We start from the raw sequence: 16,541 nt of genomic DNA on the forward strand, positions 1-16,541 counted from the left end.
TTGTTACTCCTCACTGGGCAAAGCCTCTCCACCTGGGCCCCTAGCACAACCACCCTGCCCCTGACAGAACAGTTGTCAGTGGTGGGTCTGCATTTCTCTGGGGAAAAAAAATCCCAGACAACCTATAGCCCCTCTCCCATTGCAGCTGTAATGGTACTGCCCTTACTGCCCATGGACTGGGAAAGGAACAAAGGGCCTAGTTATGTCACTGGCACCTCCAGCACACTGCAGCAACCATAGGGAGAGAAGCCTGGCTATGGCTCTTCCCTGTAAGCCCTTACCCCCTACACTTCACCAGATAGGGCCCCCGACTTGGGATCTCGGAGCAGCTGCCCCAACCCTAACTGAACATTCCCACTGGTAGTGACCCTGTGTTTCCCTGGGATGGAGCTTCAGAGGAAACCAACAGCCCCTCTGCCACTGCCACTGCAGTGGGCCTGCCCTTGCTGCCCTCAGACTGAGGAAGAAACAAAGAACCTGAGGGCTTTACTCATACCTTCAGCACACCACAGTTGCCATATGGAAAGAAGCCCAGTCTCTCTTCCTGGTGAGCCTCTCACCCCCTGCTCTTTACCAAGCAGGGCACCCAGCTCAGGCCCATAGTGCAACTGTCCCACCCCCTGGCTGAACATTCCCATTGGCAGAGGCTCTGCATTTCTCTGGGGTGGAGCTCCCAGACAACTGAAAGCCCTTCTGCCACTGCCACTGCACTGATACTGCCCTTGCTGCTCTCTGACTGGGAAAGGAACAAAGATCCTGAGTGCTTTACTCACACCTCCAGCATACCACAGCTGCTCTGACGTACTTAAGGATATCCATGAGAACTTCCCCAATCTCGCTAGAGAGGCCAATATTCAAAGCCTGGAAATACAGAAAACCCCTGCGACATACTGTACAAGACAACCATCCCCAAGACACATAGTCATCAGATTCTCCAAGGTCAACATGAAAGAACAAGTATTATAGGCAGCTAGAGAGAAGGGACAGGCTACCTACAAAGGGAACCCCATCAGGCTAACAGCAGACCTTTCAGCAGAAACCCTACAAGTCAGAATAGATTGGGGGCCTACATTCAGCATTCTTAAAGAAAAGAAACTCCGGCCAGGCACCAACCTGGTCAACATGGCAAAACCCCATCTCTGTCAAAAATACAAAAATTATCCAGGTGTGGTGGTGTATGCCTGTAGTCCCAGCTACTCAGGAGGCTGAGGCAGGAGAATCGCTTGAACCTGGGAGGCAGAGGTTGCAGTGAGCCAAGATTGCACCATTGCACTCCAGCCTGGGCAACAGAGCAAGACTCCATCTAAACAAAAGAAAAAAAGGAAACTCCAACCAAGAAGTTCATGTCCAGCCAAACTAAGCTTCATAAGCAAAGGAAAAATAAGATCCTTTTCAGACAAGGAAATTCATTACCACCAGATCTTATAAGAGGTCCTTAAGGGAGTGGTAAATATGGAAATGAAAGACCATTACTGAATACCATAAAAGCACAATTATGTATATAGACTATGGATACTATAAAGCAACTACACAATCAAGTCTACATAATAACCAGCTAACAATGACAAGATTAAATTTGCACATATCAATATTACCCTTAAATGTAAATGGGATAAATGCCCTAATTAAAAGGCACATAGTAGCTAGTTGGATAAAGAAGCAAGACCCAACTGCTTTCTTCAAGAGACCCATTTCACATATAGTGACACTCATAGGCTCAAAGTAAATGGATGGAGAAAATCTACCAAGCAAATGGAAATCCAAAAATTAAAACTAAAATTAAAAAATTTACAAAAAACAAGGATTGCTATTTTAACTTCAGACAAAACAGCCTTTAAACTAACAACAATCAAAAACGACAAAGGACATTACATAATGGTAAATGGTTCAATTCAATAAGAAGACCTAGCTATCCTAAATATATATGCACCCCAAACAGGAGCACCCACATTCATAAAGCAAGCTCTGAGAGACCTACAAAGAGACTTAGATAACCATACAGTAATAGCGGGGAGACTTCAACACCCTGCTGACAGTATTAGAAAGATAATTGAGGCAGAAAACTAACATAGATATTTGGGACCTGAACTTGATACTTCACCAAATGAACCTAACAGAAATCTACTGAATTCTCTACCAGTTAAAAAAAAAAAAAACAGAATATACATTCTTCTTATCTGCACATAGCATATACTCTAAAATTGACCACACAATTGGCCATAAAACAATTCTCAGCAAATTAAAAAAAAAAAAAAAACAACAGAAATCATACAAACCACACTCTCCAACCACAGCACAATAAAAACAGAAATCAATACCAAGAAGATCATTCAAAACCATACAATTACATGGAAATAAACAACCTGCTCCTGAATGACTTCTGGAAAAATAATGAAATTAAGCAGAAATCAAGAAATTATTTGAAACTAATGAAAATCAAGATACAACTTACCAGAATCTCTCGGGCACTGCTAAAGCAGTATTAAGTGCTAAATGCCCACATCAAAAAATTGAAAAGATCTCAGATTAACAACCTAACATCACACTTTGAGGAACTAGAAAAACAAGAGCAAATCAACCCCATACTACCAGAAAACAAGAAATAACCAAAATCAGAGCTGAACTGAATGTATTTGAGATGTGAAAAAAACATACAAAAGATCAACAAATAGTTCGTTCCTTGAAAGAATAAATAAGATAGATGGACTACTAGCTAGAGTAATAAAGAAAAAAGAGAAGATCAAAATAAACACAATCAGAAATGACAAAAGGAACATCATCATCAATACAACAGAAATGCAAAAAAAAAAAGAAAAGAAAAGAAATCAGAGACTATCACAAACACCTCTATGCACACAAACTAGAAAGCCTAGAAGAAATTGATAAATTCCTGGAAATATACAATCTCCTAAGACTGAGTCAGGAAGAAATTTAATCCCTGAACAGACCAATAATGAGCTCCAAAATTGAATCAGTAAAAAATATCCTGCTAACAACAACAACAAAAAAGCACAGGACCAGGTGGATTCACGACCAAATTCTATCAGACGTACAAAGAAGAGCTAGTACCTTTCCTACTGAACCTATTCCAAAAAGTTGAGGAGGAGAGGCTTCCCCCAACTCACTCTGAAACCAACATCATCCTAGTACCAAAACCTGGCAGAGACACAACAAAAGAAGAAAACTTCAGGGCAATATCCTTGATGAGTATAAAAGCAAAAATCTTCAACACAATACTAGCAAACTGAATCTAGCAGCACCTCAGAAAAGCTAATCCACCACAATCAAGTAAGCTATATCCCTGGAATGCAAGATTGGTTCAACATATGTAAATCAATAAAAGTTATTCACCACATAAACAAAACTAAAAACAACAATCACATGATCATCTCAATAGATGCAGAAAAGACTTTCAAGAAAATACAGCACCACTTCATGTTAAAAATCCTCAACGAACTAGGCACTGAGGGAACATACTTTAAAATATTAAGAGCCAGTTATGACAAACCTGCAGCCAACATCATACTGAGTAGGCAAAAGCTGGAAGCATTCTTCTTAAGAACCAGAACAGGACAACAATGCCCTCTCTCACCACTCCTATTCAACACAGTACTAAAACTCCTAGCCAGAGCAATCAAGCAAGAAAAAGAAATAAAAGGCATCCAAGACATCTTCTATTCCTGTTTTTCCTATGGTTTCTACCTAGAAAACCCCCATAGTCTCTGCCTAAAACTCCTTGATCTGATTAAACAGCTCCAGCAAAGTTTCAGGATATAAAATCAATGTGCAAAAATTAGTAGCATTCTTACACACCAACAACATCCAAGCTGAGAACCAAAGCAAGAATGCAGTCCCATTCACAATAGCCATAAAAAGAATAAAATACCTAGGAATACAGCTAACCCAGGGATGAAAGACCTCTACAATGAGAATAACAAAACACTGCTCAAAGAAATTAGAGATGACACAAACAAATGGAAAACTATATTATGTTTATGGATCAGAAGAATCAATATTGTCAAAATGGCCATATATCGAAAGCACTTTACAGATTCAATGCTATTCTTATCAAACTACCAATGACATTCTTCACAGAACTAGAAAAAATTATTTTAAAATTCATATGGAACCAAAAAAGAGCCTGAATAGCCAAGGCAATCCAAAGCAAGTGGAACAAAGTTGGAGGCATCATGTTACCTGACTTGAAACTGTACTATAAGGCTACAATGCCCAAAACAGCATGCTTCTGGTATGAAAAAAGATAGAGCAATAGAACAGAATAGGGAGCCTAGAAATAATTTCACACAGTATGACCATCTGATCTTTGACAAAATTAACAAAAACAAGCAATCTGGAAAGGACTTCCTATTCAATAATCGGTGCTGGGATAGCTGGCTGGCCATATGCAGGTAATTGAAACTGGGCCCCTTCCTTGCACCATATACAAAAATTAACTCCAAATGGATTAAAGACTTAAATTCAAAACCCAAAACTATAAAAACCCTTGAAGAAAAGCTAGGAACTACCATTCTAGACATAGGCTCTGGCAAAGATTTTATAACAGAGACACAAAAAGCAACTGCAACAAAAACGAAAATTGACAAATAGGACCTAATTAAAGTAAAGAGCTTCTGCACAGAAAAACAGCAAAAGAAACTATCAACAGAGTGAACGGACAACCCAAAGAATGGAGAAAATATTTGCAAACAATGTATCTGACAAAGGTATAATATCCAGTATCTATAAGAAACTTATACAAGCAAAAAACAAGCAACCCCACTAAAGAGTAGGCAAAGGACGTGAACAGACACTTTTCAAAAGAAGACATATACATAAGCAGTAAGGATATGAAAAAATGCTCAGCATCACTGATCATTAGAGAAATACAAATCAAAACTAAATGAGATACCATCTCACACCAGTCAGAATGGCTATTATTAAAAAATCAAAAAATAAGGGATGCTGGTGAGGTTGTGGAAAAAAGGGAACACTTACAAACTTCTGACAGAAGTGTAAATTAGTCCAGCCATTGTGGAAAGCAGTATGGTGATTCCTCAAAGAAAGAAAAGCAGAACTGCCATGCAACTCAGCAATCTCATTATTGGGTATATACACAAAGGAATATAAATTGTTCTACCATAAAGACACATGCACATGTATGTTCATGGCTGCATTCTTCACAATAGCAAAGATGTGGAATCAACCTAAATGACCATCAGCAGTAGACTAGACAAAGAAAATGTACATACATGTCATGGAATACTATGCAGCCATAAAAAGAATAAGATTATGTCCTTTGCAGCAACATGGATGGAGCTGGAAGCTGTAATCCCGAGCAAACTAAACCAGGAATAGAAAACCACATGCTGTATCTTCTCACTTATAAGTGCTAAATACACATTGAATACATATGAACACAAAGAGAGGAACAACAGACACCAGGGCCTACTTGTAAGTGAAGGGTGGGAGGAGGGTGAAGATCAAAAAACTATTTATTGGGTACTATGTTTATTACCTGGGTGATGAAATAATATATACACAAAACCCCTGTGACACACAATTTATCTATAGGACCAACCTGCACGTGTACCCCATGAAACTGAAAGTTTAAAAAAAGACTTTGAGCCCTGTTTCTCTCAGTACTCTTCATGTCATGGCCATTTTAGGAAAAAATATAAAAATTTTAGTTAACTCTTCGTCTTAAACTGTATGCCAAAATCTATACCAGATTAATTGTAGATTTAAAAATAAAAATGAAACCGTAAAAGAACTAGAAAAATATAAAGAGTTACCTATAATATCACATTAGGGAAAGCCTAAATAAGCATGACACTGAAGGCAGTAACCAAATAGGAAAAGATTGTTAGGTCTAACTACATGTAAGAAAAGCTTTTCACACCCTTTGACCCAACAGTGTCACTTCTAATGACACATCCTTAAAAAACCTTTGTACAAGTGTATAAAAATGTATATATGTAAAAACATTAACTACAGCACTGTTTATAATAGTGAAAAACTAGACCCAATATAAATATGTATCAAAGATGATTAAACAGTGTTGCATCCATATTAAAAATTGCAATGTAAAAAATGTAGTTATTGACATAAAAAGGTTATAAAATGACATTTTTAATCCCATCCCATTTTGTAAAAATACATGTTTATACCCAGAAGATTTCTAGATGTGCATATGTTAGTAGTGGTTATTTGGGTACTTTAATAAGTTCTTTTTCCTTTTGCTCCTCTTATATATATATATATATATATATATATATGTGTGTGCATGCATTTATGTATGTGTAAGGAATAGGTATGTCTTGTATAAAAATAATAGAAGCCTAAAAAGGCTTAAAAATTTCCCTTTCTCTCTTTTCACATGTGGATTTAGGTCAGACCTTCTCCAGGAAGCTTTTTGCTCCCCTTAAGCGGCCAGTATAATTCTGAAGCCTCCCAGAATTCCTCTCCTCCCAGTTCTTTGTCTTCTTCCTTTGTTATCCATCCTTTGTGTATTTTTTTTAAAAAGCCCCTCATCTTTTGTATTTCCGTATTCAACTGTCAGTTCTTGAAGATAGAGTTGTGAGTTGTGTTTCATTATATACTGCCTTCCATACACATATTTAGTAAGGACTGGTCGGCTGGTGATGGTCTGATTTCCTCAAAGCCTGCTTTGAAGCCTGATATAACAGTGCTTACGCTTAACCAGCTGAAATGGTCAAAAACTTGGTCTGGGCTAGCACACCTTTGCAAAGAGGGTAGAGTGGCTATAATGGCTGTCTTCCTACTATTCTCCTAGGCTATGGTGGCTGGCTGGCTGATGCGGCGGAGCCCTTTCTGTATAAGTCTTTCTGCAAACAGCTTTCTTGTTTAAAAAAAAAAAAAAAGAAAAAAGTGTTTCTCAGGTTGAGTTGCTGCCTCTTATCATTATTGTCTGTGCAGTTGTGCTTTCCTCCCAGAACTTCCAAACACATTCTTAAGAACTCACAATGCTTTTTTTAAAAAATACATAAAGGATGGATAACAAAGAAAGAAGACAAAGAACTGGGAGGAGAGGAAAGGGGAAGAGAGAAGGAAAAGAGAATGGAGACTCATGACCTTAAGCACGGCAGGTTGCTCCAATCTAAAACATCTGCTGGACATTACAATATCTACTGTTGCACATGAAATTACTTTACCAGAAAAGTCTACACAGACGCTGGTTTTTCAAACAACCAGTGAAAGCTCTGATGGCCACTCTGGCAGCCCTCCAGGTTAGAGACTTACTGATCTCTAATAGGGCCTGCTCTTACAGTTAGAGGTCATTCCAGGTTTGTTGCAAGTATCAAATGAGATGATAGATGGAAATATGTTTTATAAACTATAAAATAATATTGAAATGCTTGGTGTTCCATTTGTAAGCTCTTGAGGGCACTAACAGTGGTTTAATGTACAACTGTATCTTCATGGCAGTTTGTAACAGATTGTAAATACCTGTATCTAAAGATTAAAGTCAAATCTGTATACAGAATGAAGAGAACTGAGTCCCTAGAAGGGAAAAAAAATGATGGTCTGGGAGAGACCTAAACTGTGTATATCTGGAGAGTTGTGGTCACCTAAATATGTTAGAAACACCTTGGGTTTTCTGAGTGCCCTCAATCGATTAGAATTATTTTCCTTAGAAGTAATTCTCAAGAAAATGCTTGTGAAATGGTTGAGATATCATTTAAAGTGTCCATTAACTTATGGTAAATTACAGTGGGAATGCATGTGGCCCTCACAAGTATCTTATGGTCAAACTTTTAATAAGTAACAAATTAAATCATGATAAGGAAGTAACTAAAAGTTAATCAAACTGCTGCTCTGCTCTTTCCATGAAAATGACCCTTTGTTCCTTCCAGGTTCAACACATGAGACTTCATATCAGATCCTCACCTGAATGCATGACTCTTCAACCTCAGGACTTGCAGAATTAGTGGAATGCCGTCCTAAGGTTGTTGAGTTGTGCGTTTCTGGGCGTTTCATCTCTATGGAGAAGTACTCATTCCCTCCCCCCAAAGACTGAGGTAGAAGGATTTTTCTCCCTAGGGAAGAATCTTCCTTGAAACTTTTGTGGCCTCAAGAGTCAGAAGACAGACTGGGGAGGTTTGATAGTTGGATTCTTGCCAAAAGCCTGACACTTGGCTGTGGGACTCCCTCAAATTTGCAGTGCCTCGGGGATCCATGCTAGTGATTGTCTTAGAAAGTAAACATTTTCTGTTAATTTCCAACAACTTAATTATCTATTTTCTTTTTCTTATAGGTCCAGTTAAAAACAAGAAAAAGGGTAAGTTAAGTTCCTGACTTTATAAAATTACTGTCTTGTCATATCTTTTCTAAAATTATAAGAAAAAAATCAAGAGTACGATTTTTGTATTACATTCTTTCAGCATTGTCCGTTATTTTATTCAATCATAAATGATCTTCTTGAGTATTATAGTTTCTGAAGAACAAGAAATCATTCTTCAGTGATGATTCATCTCTTTTTTTCATTCTTCCTTACTCTTCTGCCTGTCCTTCTTTTATCTTTTTTTTTCTTTCTTTCTTTCTTTTTTTTTTCTTTGAGATGGAGTTTTGCTCTTGTTGCCCGGACTGGAGTGCAATGATGCAATCTTGGCTCACTGATACCTCCGCCTCCAGGGTTCAAGCAATTCTCTTGCCTCAGGCTCCTGAGTAGCTGGGATTACAGGCACCCGCTTTTATCCTTTTTTTTTCCTCCTTTATCAAACCATTGATCAGGTATGAATGAAATCCTGAGTCACCATGTAGGAACTAGATATGCTACCTATCAAAAGATGTCAGCACCCTATTTCTTGGACTTAAAGCTCTCCTGATTTGATTTCCCAGAGAGTAAGGGAAGGTATTTCTTGCTTTGAGGATTCAATGTCATTTTCTCTGTAATGAAAAAACTATTTTGGAGTATTAATATTTAGTCTTTTCAAAGCAGCTTCCATTGTGCCATTGTTGAGTCATTAAGTCCCTAGTGTACTTGCAATGAAACTGGCTCTAGGGCTTGTAAAAGTTCTCACTTACTAAAGGAGGAGAGTCAATCCAAAGACAGAACAGCCTCCAAAGACAGGGCCAGGCAGTATGGTCTACTCCTTAGGACGTAAAGAACCAATTATGAAGTTAGCTAAAGTACCTATTTGTTTCTGACCTGGGAGGAAGACAGAGTAAAACTAATGATTTTTCATTACAATGCTTTAAGTGAAATGATTCTGTGTGATAAGATTTATGGAGTTTTATAGAATAGACTGTCAACCTCAGATTAGGCCAAAAAGACTGGATTCAGCTGCAGTCTACCACTTGTTTGAACACTAAGGTACTCTGGTGCCTTGAGGTATCATAGTCCACATGGAAAACTTGTGTGCCTGTTGTAAAGAAGTTGAGGAATGGCCTGGCCTCCTGAGGGCCTGAATTGAGCAAGGTTGAAAAACAGCCAGGGAGTCATTACGGAAACCTTTCTCTGTGGGGCCTGGGCACTTACCATCAAGATATTCTGTCTTTTAAGAAAGTAGATTTTATTTTCAAGCATATAGTTCTTAAGTCTTGTCACATCCCTTTAAAACAGAAATTATAACTCAGATCATTGCCTGGCACTGCTACCTTGTGTACGGGACATTATTGAGAAGAGAGTGCACATAGGCCTTAAACATTTACTTTGGCTAAAGTTATCTGGAAGCCATTTAATATGGATTTCCTTGGACATGGTGAATAGGGACATGCCTGAAGAGGTAAATTGAATTGTTCACTTAATTTTTACCCTTTAATGGAATTTTCTTCCTTCCACACTCTCTCTCTCTCTCTCTCTCTCTCTCTCTCTCTGTCCCCCCCTCACTCATTCACTCACTTCTGGTTGCTCTTTCATTTTTGACTTAGCTAAAAGGTTAAGGAAATACTCCTTTGATGAAGTTTAGCTTTGAAAGGAATGTGTATATTCTTTCGTCTAACACTACATAGGGTAAGTTTCTAAGTACAAACGTCTCTGCGCTTTTGTATCATGAGGTGCTCTGTTAAAGTAAGGAAATCCAGAGAAGGGAGTCAAGCCTCTGAAGTTATCCTCTTGGTCCAGGGATTATTTTGTGCATCCCCTTCTCTGGGCCCAACTTTGTATAAGTATGCAAGTGTGAGAAGCACACTTGCCTAAACCTTGTTGCAGAGAAGCAGAGGACCAGCTGCAGAACCGGAACAAAGCAGGAATTTTTTTCTCAAATGCCTTCTAACATTTTCGTAAGTGAACATTCTCTGTTTTCACTGTAACCATTAGTCTCTTGGACTGGAGGAGTTTCTGGCTGTAATTCTTCCAAAATTACATTAGCAATTACAGGAGACTCACATTCTTGAAGCTGAAGTTTGTGCTACCACAGGACACCCTCTAGCTTGAAAGTCACTGTTAGGCTTGGAAATACTGGGACACATGACAGCCTAATATGCACCAACCTCTGTCTATGCCACCTAGAAAATAAGGAGGGAGAAAGAAATCTTACAACCAGGCTAAGGAAACTTCCTGACTGCAAGGAGTAAAAGTCCTTTTTATGGAAACTCAGTCTCATGAGAAAGAGAAATCACTGAGGCCAAGTTCCTTGTTTCACAGATGTAGAAACTAAGGCTCAAGGAGAGGAAGGGATTTGCCCAAATTGTGTCTATGGCAGAGCTAGGGCTTACATCCTTATCTCCTCAGTACAGATTCTGTGTTCTTTCCACTACACTAGCTGGAATTGAAACTTGGGCTCTGAATAAGCCTGATTTGGAAGCTGCCCAAATCTGAAGGGAGATGGTTTTCCTTTTCAGCATCTTGAAATTGGCTAGATCTAGAAATGAGGCAGATCCAATCTTTCACTGCTAAGTGCAGAGAAACCTCTAAAGCTCATGCCTCTAGGTCTTTAAGGCTACAGGGACTCTTCTGGGAGAGATGTTCTCTGGACCTTCCTTTCTTTCCTCTCTGAGGAAGAGGCTCCACAATGACCCCATTGTTTCATTCCAAATGCAGATGTGGTTAGACATGGACAACTGGCCTCTTGAGTAGCATTGCCATGAGGATTTGGTTTCTTGGCCATGAGGCATTCTTCTTAAAGGAGAATGTGATAAACCAGGACAGGATCCTCCTGCCTAAGGGTCTAGGGAGCAGGAAGTCAGAGTCAGTAAGAAGATTTTTAAGTGAGACTAGAGAAGGTTGTATTTCAAACTAAGAAACTACCTCAGGCGAAGACATTGTGATGAAGTCTGGAAACAGGCTTCCATTCCTGAAACTTTCCATAAAATTGTGAGAAGGTGGTGAAGTAAGGAAAAAGACACCTACCTGTGCCCACCTGCAGTCTTTGAGTGGGACTGCACAGAGCAGAGGAAATCAACAGGAGGAGCTGAAGGTTTTGGTTCAAAACCACAGTTGTGACTCGTTTAACATAACTACATGCTGGTGGAAATGTTGAAAGGACTGGAATATGAAATAAGAGGGTTGAGATTGTTCTAGAAGGATAGCAAGGAGGAAAGAGGGAGGAGTTGGTGGGCATGATTAATAATACATTTGAGAATAGGACTTCTGAGGAAAGACTCTGGGAAGCTGGATTATTTAGCCTATAGAAATCGGGGTTGATGGGTAACTTAATTTTTTTGCATATATGAGGATTATTATGTATATGTATATTCTTCTCTGTATACACAAAGAATAGAATTAGAGCTTAAACTGCCACAAGAGGGATGTCAGTTAAATATATTAAAGAACTTCTTAACAGTGAGCAGTGAGGGGGTGATAAACATTGGAACATGTTACTACGGAGTTTGCAGAATTTCCTTTCCCAGAGATCTTTGAAAATAGTTTACAGAGGTCAGCTGAGAAAGTGCAACCTGCTACCTCCTCAGCTCTCTCTACTCTCTGCCTCCCCTTTCCTGTTTCTCAGTATCTCTCTCTCCCCCCTCCCTCTCTTTCTGTGCTTCTCTTCCTCCTTCTCCATTCCCCTATCTCTAAAACTCCTTCCCATTCCTCATTCCCAACTAGCACTGCCCCTCTCCTAACTCCCATTTCCTGTACATCCTGACTCCTAGAGGAAACTTCCTGGAGCTGATAGTGTTCCTAAGGCCAGGCTGTGCAGCTGCCTCTTGTTATCGACATCAAGTCCACCAAACTGGGCAGTAAACATAAAAGCTCCACATTCTTCAACAATAGCCCAATTCTAAAAAGAACCACAAAGTGACCCATAGGTCTAATCACTTGGTAGTTCTTATCCTTTGGACTCAGCTGAAATGTAACCTCCTTTTTGAAACCTTCCCTGACCTCTTCAGCATTTGGTCCCTACCACTAAGGCAGCACTTCTACTATCCCATGACTGTGTCTGTTTCCCCACAGATACAGACTGATCTCCAGGAGGGCCGCTTATTTCTATATGCTCAAACCTAGCTTTGTAAATGCATATTCACAAAAAGGGGTGAGGGGAGGGGAGAGAAAGCACAAGACGGGCAGAGATAGAGAGACAGAGATGTGTGATAAAAGTATCCGACTCTTTAGCAGGGACTCCCAGAGAGCAGACTTTGTGTCCTCAGAAGTCGTAGAACTCCTGACAGTACATTCATGACAGGAAACAACTACAAACGTAACACTGAATCCTATTTTTCAGGAAAGAAGGCAGGGCCTCCTGGACCCAATGGCCCTCCAGGACCCCCAGGACCTCCAGGACCCCAGGGACCCCCGGGAATTCCAGGGATTCCTGGAATTCCAGGAACAACTGTTATGGGACCACCTGGTCCTCCAGGTCCTCCTGGTCCTCAAGGACCCCCTGGCCTCCAGGGACCTTCTGGTGAGTTCCCCTGTCTCTCCACCCCACTAGGTACCTTACAAGTACTTTAAGAGAACCAGAGTGGGTGATCCTGAAAGCAGTTTCAAACGGTGGAGATGGGGTTGGCGTGCAATAAGGGATGCAGATGTCCTAGCCCAGTGTAAAACTAGGAATTGGACAAGCCAGTAGGGCCTGGCTTGCTCTAGCTTCTTGTATCTACCAACCTGTCAAGGACAGGCCACCTGTTCTTGACCCGCCTCAACCCTTCTATCACAAGCCCTCTCTGACTCTTGGCCTCCCTGTAGTGGACCAGCAAAACTCATATGAGCCAGAGACAGAGGTCCTGGTGCTTCACTGGCGTTCTGGTGGGGAAGAGATTTAATCTTCCCTGATTTCCAGCATGTAGCTCCACATGCTGATGTTTGCATAGAAATAGGCTATGGAGTGGAAGCTTGGGCACCAAACAAAATGACAAGCCGTAGGATAGTTTCATCATATGAAGTCTGAAGTGTTTTTCCTGTAGCAAGTAGTCACTAATGGTCAAGAAGTTGGAAACTTAAGAGTCACTCAAGCTGTGGATGAAGCAAACCCAGGCACCAAGGCTGTCCTGTCCAGGAACCAAGTGCTTCTTGCACTAGATCCTTACCCTACCATACTTCCCATTCAAATGCCATTTCATCCCTTTGCATCTTTCTCCTTGAGCCCTGAAGGGCATCGAAAAGGTATGAATGCAGATCCAAACCTGCCTAATTGGAGTTGACAAGAGTCATACTGCCTGGGCTTATGTCAGTTGTTATTTCTTTCTCCTCTCCACCCCCTCCCCCCATGTCTTGGGGCTTTAAAGAAATGGACCCTTACAGCTGATTTCTCCAGAGGCAAGAAATCTGCAGCAGGGCTCAGATTCTTTGACTTGTACTTCACATACGGCTAAGCAGTGTTACCATGGCCACAAGAGATGGAGTTAGGGATTTTTTTTCATCCAATCATTCCATAAATATTGAGCACTTTTTTCTGTATACAAAGAGATATATTGATACATGGTCCCTGTTCTCACAGAGTTTACCTCCTAGAGGAAGAAGACAACAAAGAAACAAGATACTTGCAAATAGCAGTGGGCTCTATAAGAAAATTAATAGGAAGCAAAAGGCAGGGTCACACAGTGACAGGAATGCCCTCTCATTGTTCTCCATGGGTGCCCGGTGGGGCTTGCCTTGGGCTAATATTGGCCACAGACACTACCCAGAAGTTTCTCTGCTGGGTGCTGAACCCACTGAAGATGAACATCAGGGGCAGGAAAAGAAGGGGTGTCCTGTCCCAAACAAGGGCTCTGCATTGCACTCTGACTCTTCCTTCAGCTCTAAGCCCTGGAGAATAATGTTCAGACAGGGCTGGCTGCAGGGAGCAGGGCTCACCGCCACTAGCTGCTCAGGTGAGGGGAAAAGGAAGTCGAAGGGTCATGCCCTCTGATTGGCCTGTCCTATTTTGCAGGTACTGCCGATAAAGCTGGAACTCGAGAAAACCAGGTTGGCTGGGGATTGCTCTCTTCTTGGGTAGGACAGAAAGCCACAGCCTCGAGCTACCTTTAAATTAGCTTCTTATTAGATTTCCTGAGGCTTTATTTCATGAGGACACTCTGGAGATTCTGAGGGTTTTCACTCACAGCCCCCTCCCACCTCTATGAGTAGAAAGACTTTGCCTCAGGGCGTGTTTTTAGCTAAGGAAAGGGTATCTTGCCAGGACCATTTTTCCTCATTCCACAGGCGACCCCATGGTCACCATAGCCAGGCCCAGTAGTCGGCTGAAATAAGCTATCAGTCAGACCTATTCACCTGGGCCTCCAACTCCCCAACCACACCAGACACCTTGTTGGCTTTCAGACCACCTGGGATCTGGAGCTGAAGAGTTGAAGAGTACGTCCTTGAAAAACAGCCAACCAACTCCAGGCCCAGCCTAGCCTGGGCTTCTGCCTTAATGGCCTGAAGAGCTCCTGCCAGTCTTTGAGCTTCCTAATCTGTCTATTGGCAGGTTCTGCTGCCTTGCCTTGTCTCATCTCAGCCTCCCTCGCTACAGCTGTGTGGCTACAGTGCTAAATCTACACAGCTGCACAGTACTTGATGGCTTGCAGGGCAATTTTATATCCATCACCTCATTTGATCTTCAGACATCCCTGTGAGAGAGGCCAGACAGTCTTATAATCCCCATTTTACAGTTAGGGAAATGAGGCTCAGAGGCATTACATTTGGTTGCGGTCACATAGCTAGGAAGCGGTAGAGCTACAAAATCACATTACCCTCTAGTAGAAATGTAGTCACTAACATCCCAAGACAGGGGAGAGGGATCAGAATTGGATTACAGCAGAAGACTAGAAACCAGAATGGAAACATGGGACCGGTGGCTGAGCAAGCAGCCATTACTCATAGTGACTACTCTCTATCCTTCTCATCCTGCCAGCCAGCTGTGGTGCATCTACAGGGCCAGGGGTCAGCAATTCAAGTCAAGAATGGTAAGAATCAAAATAGGCTCTCTCTCTCTCCCAAAGAGGAGCTTCTCCCCTCCCTCATACCCAGTCTCCAAATAATCACCCAGCCTAGTTCCTCACAGGCCCCTGAAGTACCCTTGGCATAGGAAGTCATTCTTTGCTCCATCATGCCCTCTACTGGCTGTCCTGAGCAATTGCGGCATCAAGACCAGTTGCTACACCCAAATTGCATTTAGAATCACTGATTATGGAGCTGAAAGGGACTTGAGACATCACCTAGCTCAGGCATTCTCAGAGGATGGAGGTTATATAAGAGCCACCATGGAGATATGTGTAGTTTTATTAGTATTTTCACAATACAAATTATAGAAAGTAAAACTATATAAAATTAAATTCTTTTCTGATGGATCTACACAGATGGACTGACAGGTTGCTTCTCTGAGGGAAAGTGGGGCATGTTAGAATCTCCAGGGAGTATAAAACACTAGTGTCTATCAAAAGGGACAATGTGTTTAATGGGGTTCAGAAACGCTGATTTATTGTAATCCCTGCATTTAAAAGATGGGGAAACAGAGTCCCAGAGAGATTGGATAATACCATAATAAATCTTGCTGCCTCATATTTGTATAATAGAGTTTTCAACATGGTTTCTTTATCTTTAATTTCATTCAATCCTCACAACCACCCTATGAGGTGTAGGTATTAGCTTCTTTTTATAAGGTCAGAGAGGTTATTAATTGTCCCAATATTTCATAGTCAAGTTAGTTTAGGAGCCAGGATTCAAAACCACATCTTTCTGACTCTTTCCTTTCCCCTATGCTACTTCAGTGATGTGTATGTACACTCCACTGAATGATTAAGTTCATTTTTCTTCCCCCAAAGAGACATGAACATTCATGAAATAATAGCACTTTGGAATAATGTCCAGTCCCTAGAGTGCACAAAGCCTAAAATGTGTGAACCCCCAGGAGCCTTGGGAAGCAGCAAGCTAGCCAAGATGCCAGATGCTTACAGAGCTTGGACTGGAAGGGAGGGATTGTGAGTACAGAAACTGTAAAGGAAGGTTAAAAAACCAGCTACATGGGGACAGTTTCTAAGAACTCAGTCAGTCCTGAACTGGCTGTGCTGAGTTTCCTTAATGGCTATATTTAGCTACTTCCCTGACTGCCACCTGGATGCCTGACTGTAATAGCCTCGGAAGTGTAAATAGGAAGAGAATGGCTCCAAAACCCAATTGGTCCTGCTGGAGACCCCAAGGCCCTGAGTGGGCCATGATCCCC

At 41.2% G+C, this 16,541-nt stretch overlaps 1 protein-coding gene across 4 annotated transcripts in view; it reads left to right on the forward strand.

Moving 5' to 3' along the window:
• EDA (ectodysplasin A) overlaps positions 1-16,541 on the forward strand; it is a 429,191-nt gene that overhangs the window by 405,031 nt on the left and 7,619 nt on the right. For all 4 annotated transcript variants that reach the window (XM_032255843.1, XM_032255844.1, XM_032255841.1 and 1 more), the window contains exons 3-6: positions 8,276-8,299; positions 12,624-12,803; positions 14,271-14,305; positions 15,234-15,285. In XM_032255843.1, coding sequence (XP_032111734.1) covers positions 8,276-8,299; positions 12,624-12,803; positions 14,271-14,305; positions 15,234-15,285 — 291 coding nt within the window. The remainder of the gene's footprint in view (positions 1-8,275; positions 8,300-12,623; positions 12,804-14,270; positions 14,306-15,233; positions 15,286-16,541) is intronic.

Source organism: Sapajus apella, unplaced genomic scaffold (assembly GCF_009761245.1).
Source record: "Sapajus apella isolate SASKATOON/1434 unplaced genomic scaffold, GSC_monkey_1.0 scaffold91, whole genome shotgun sequence".
Lineage (NCBI taxonomy): Eukaryota > Metazoa > Chordata > Mammalia > Primates > Cebidae > Sapajus > Sapajus apella.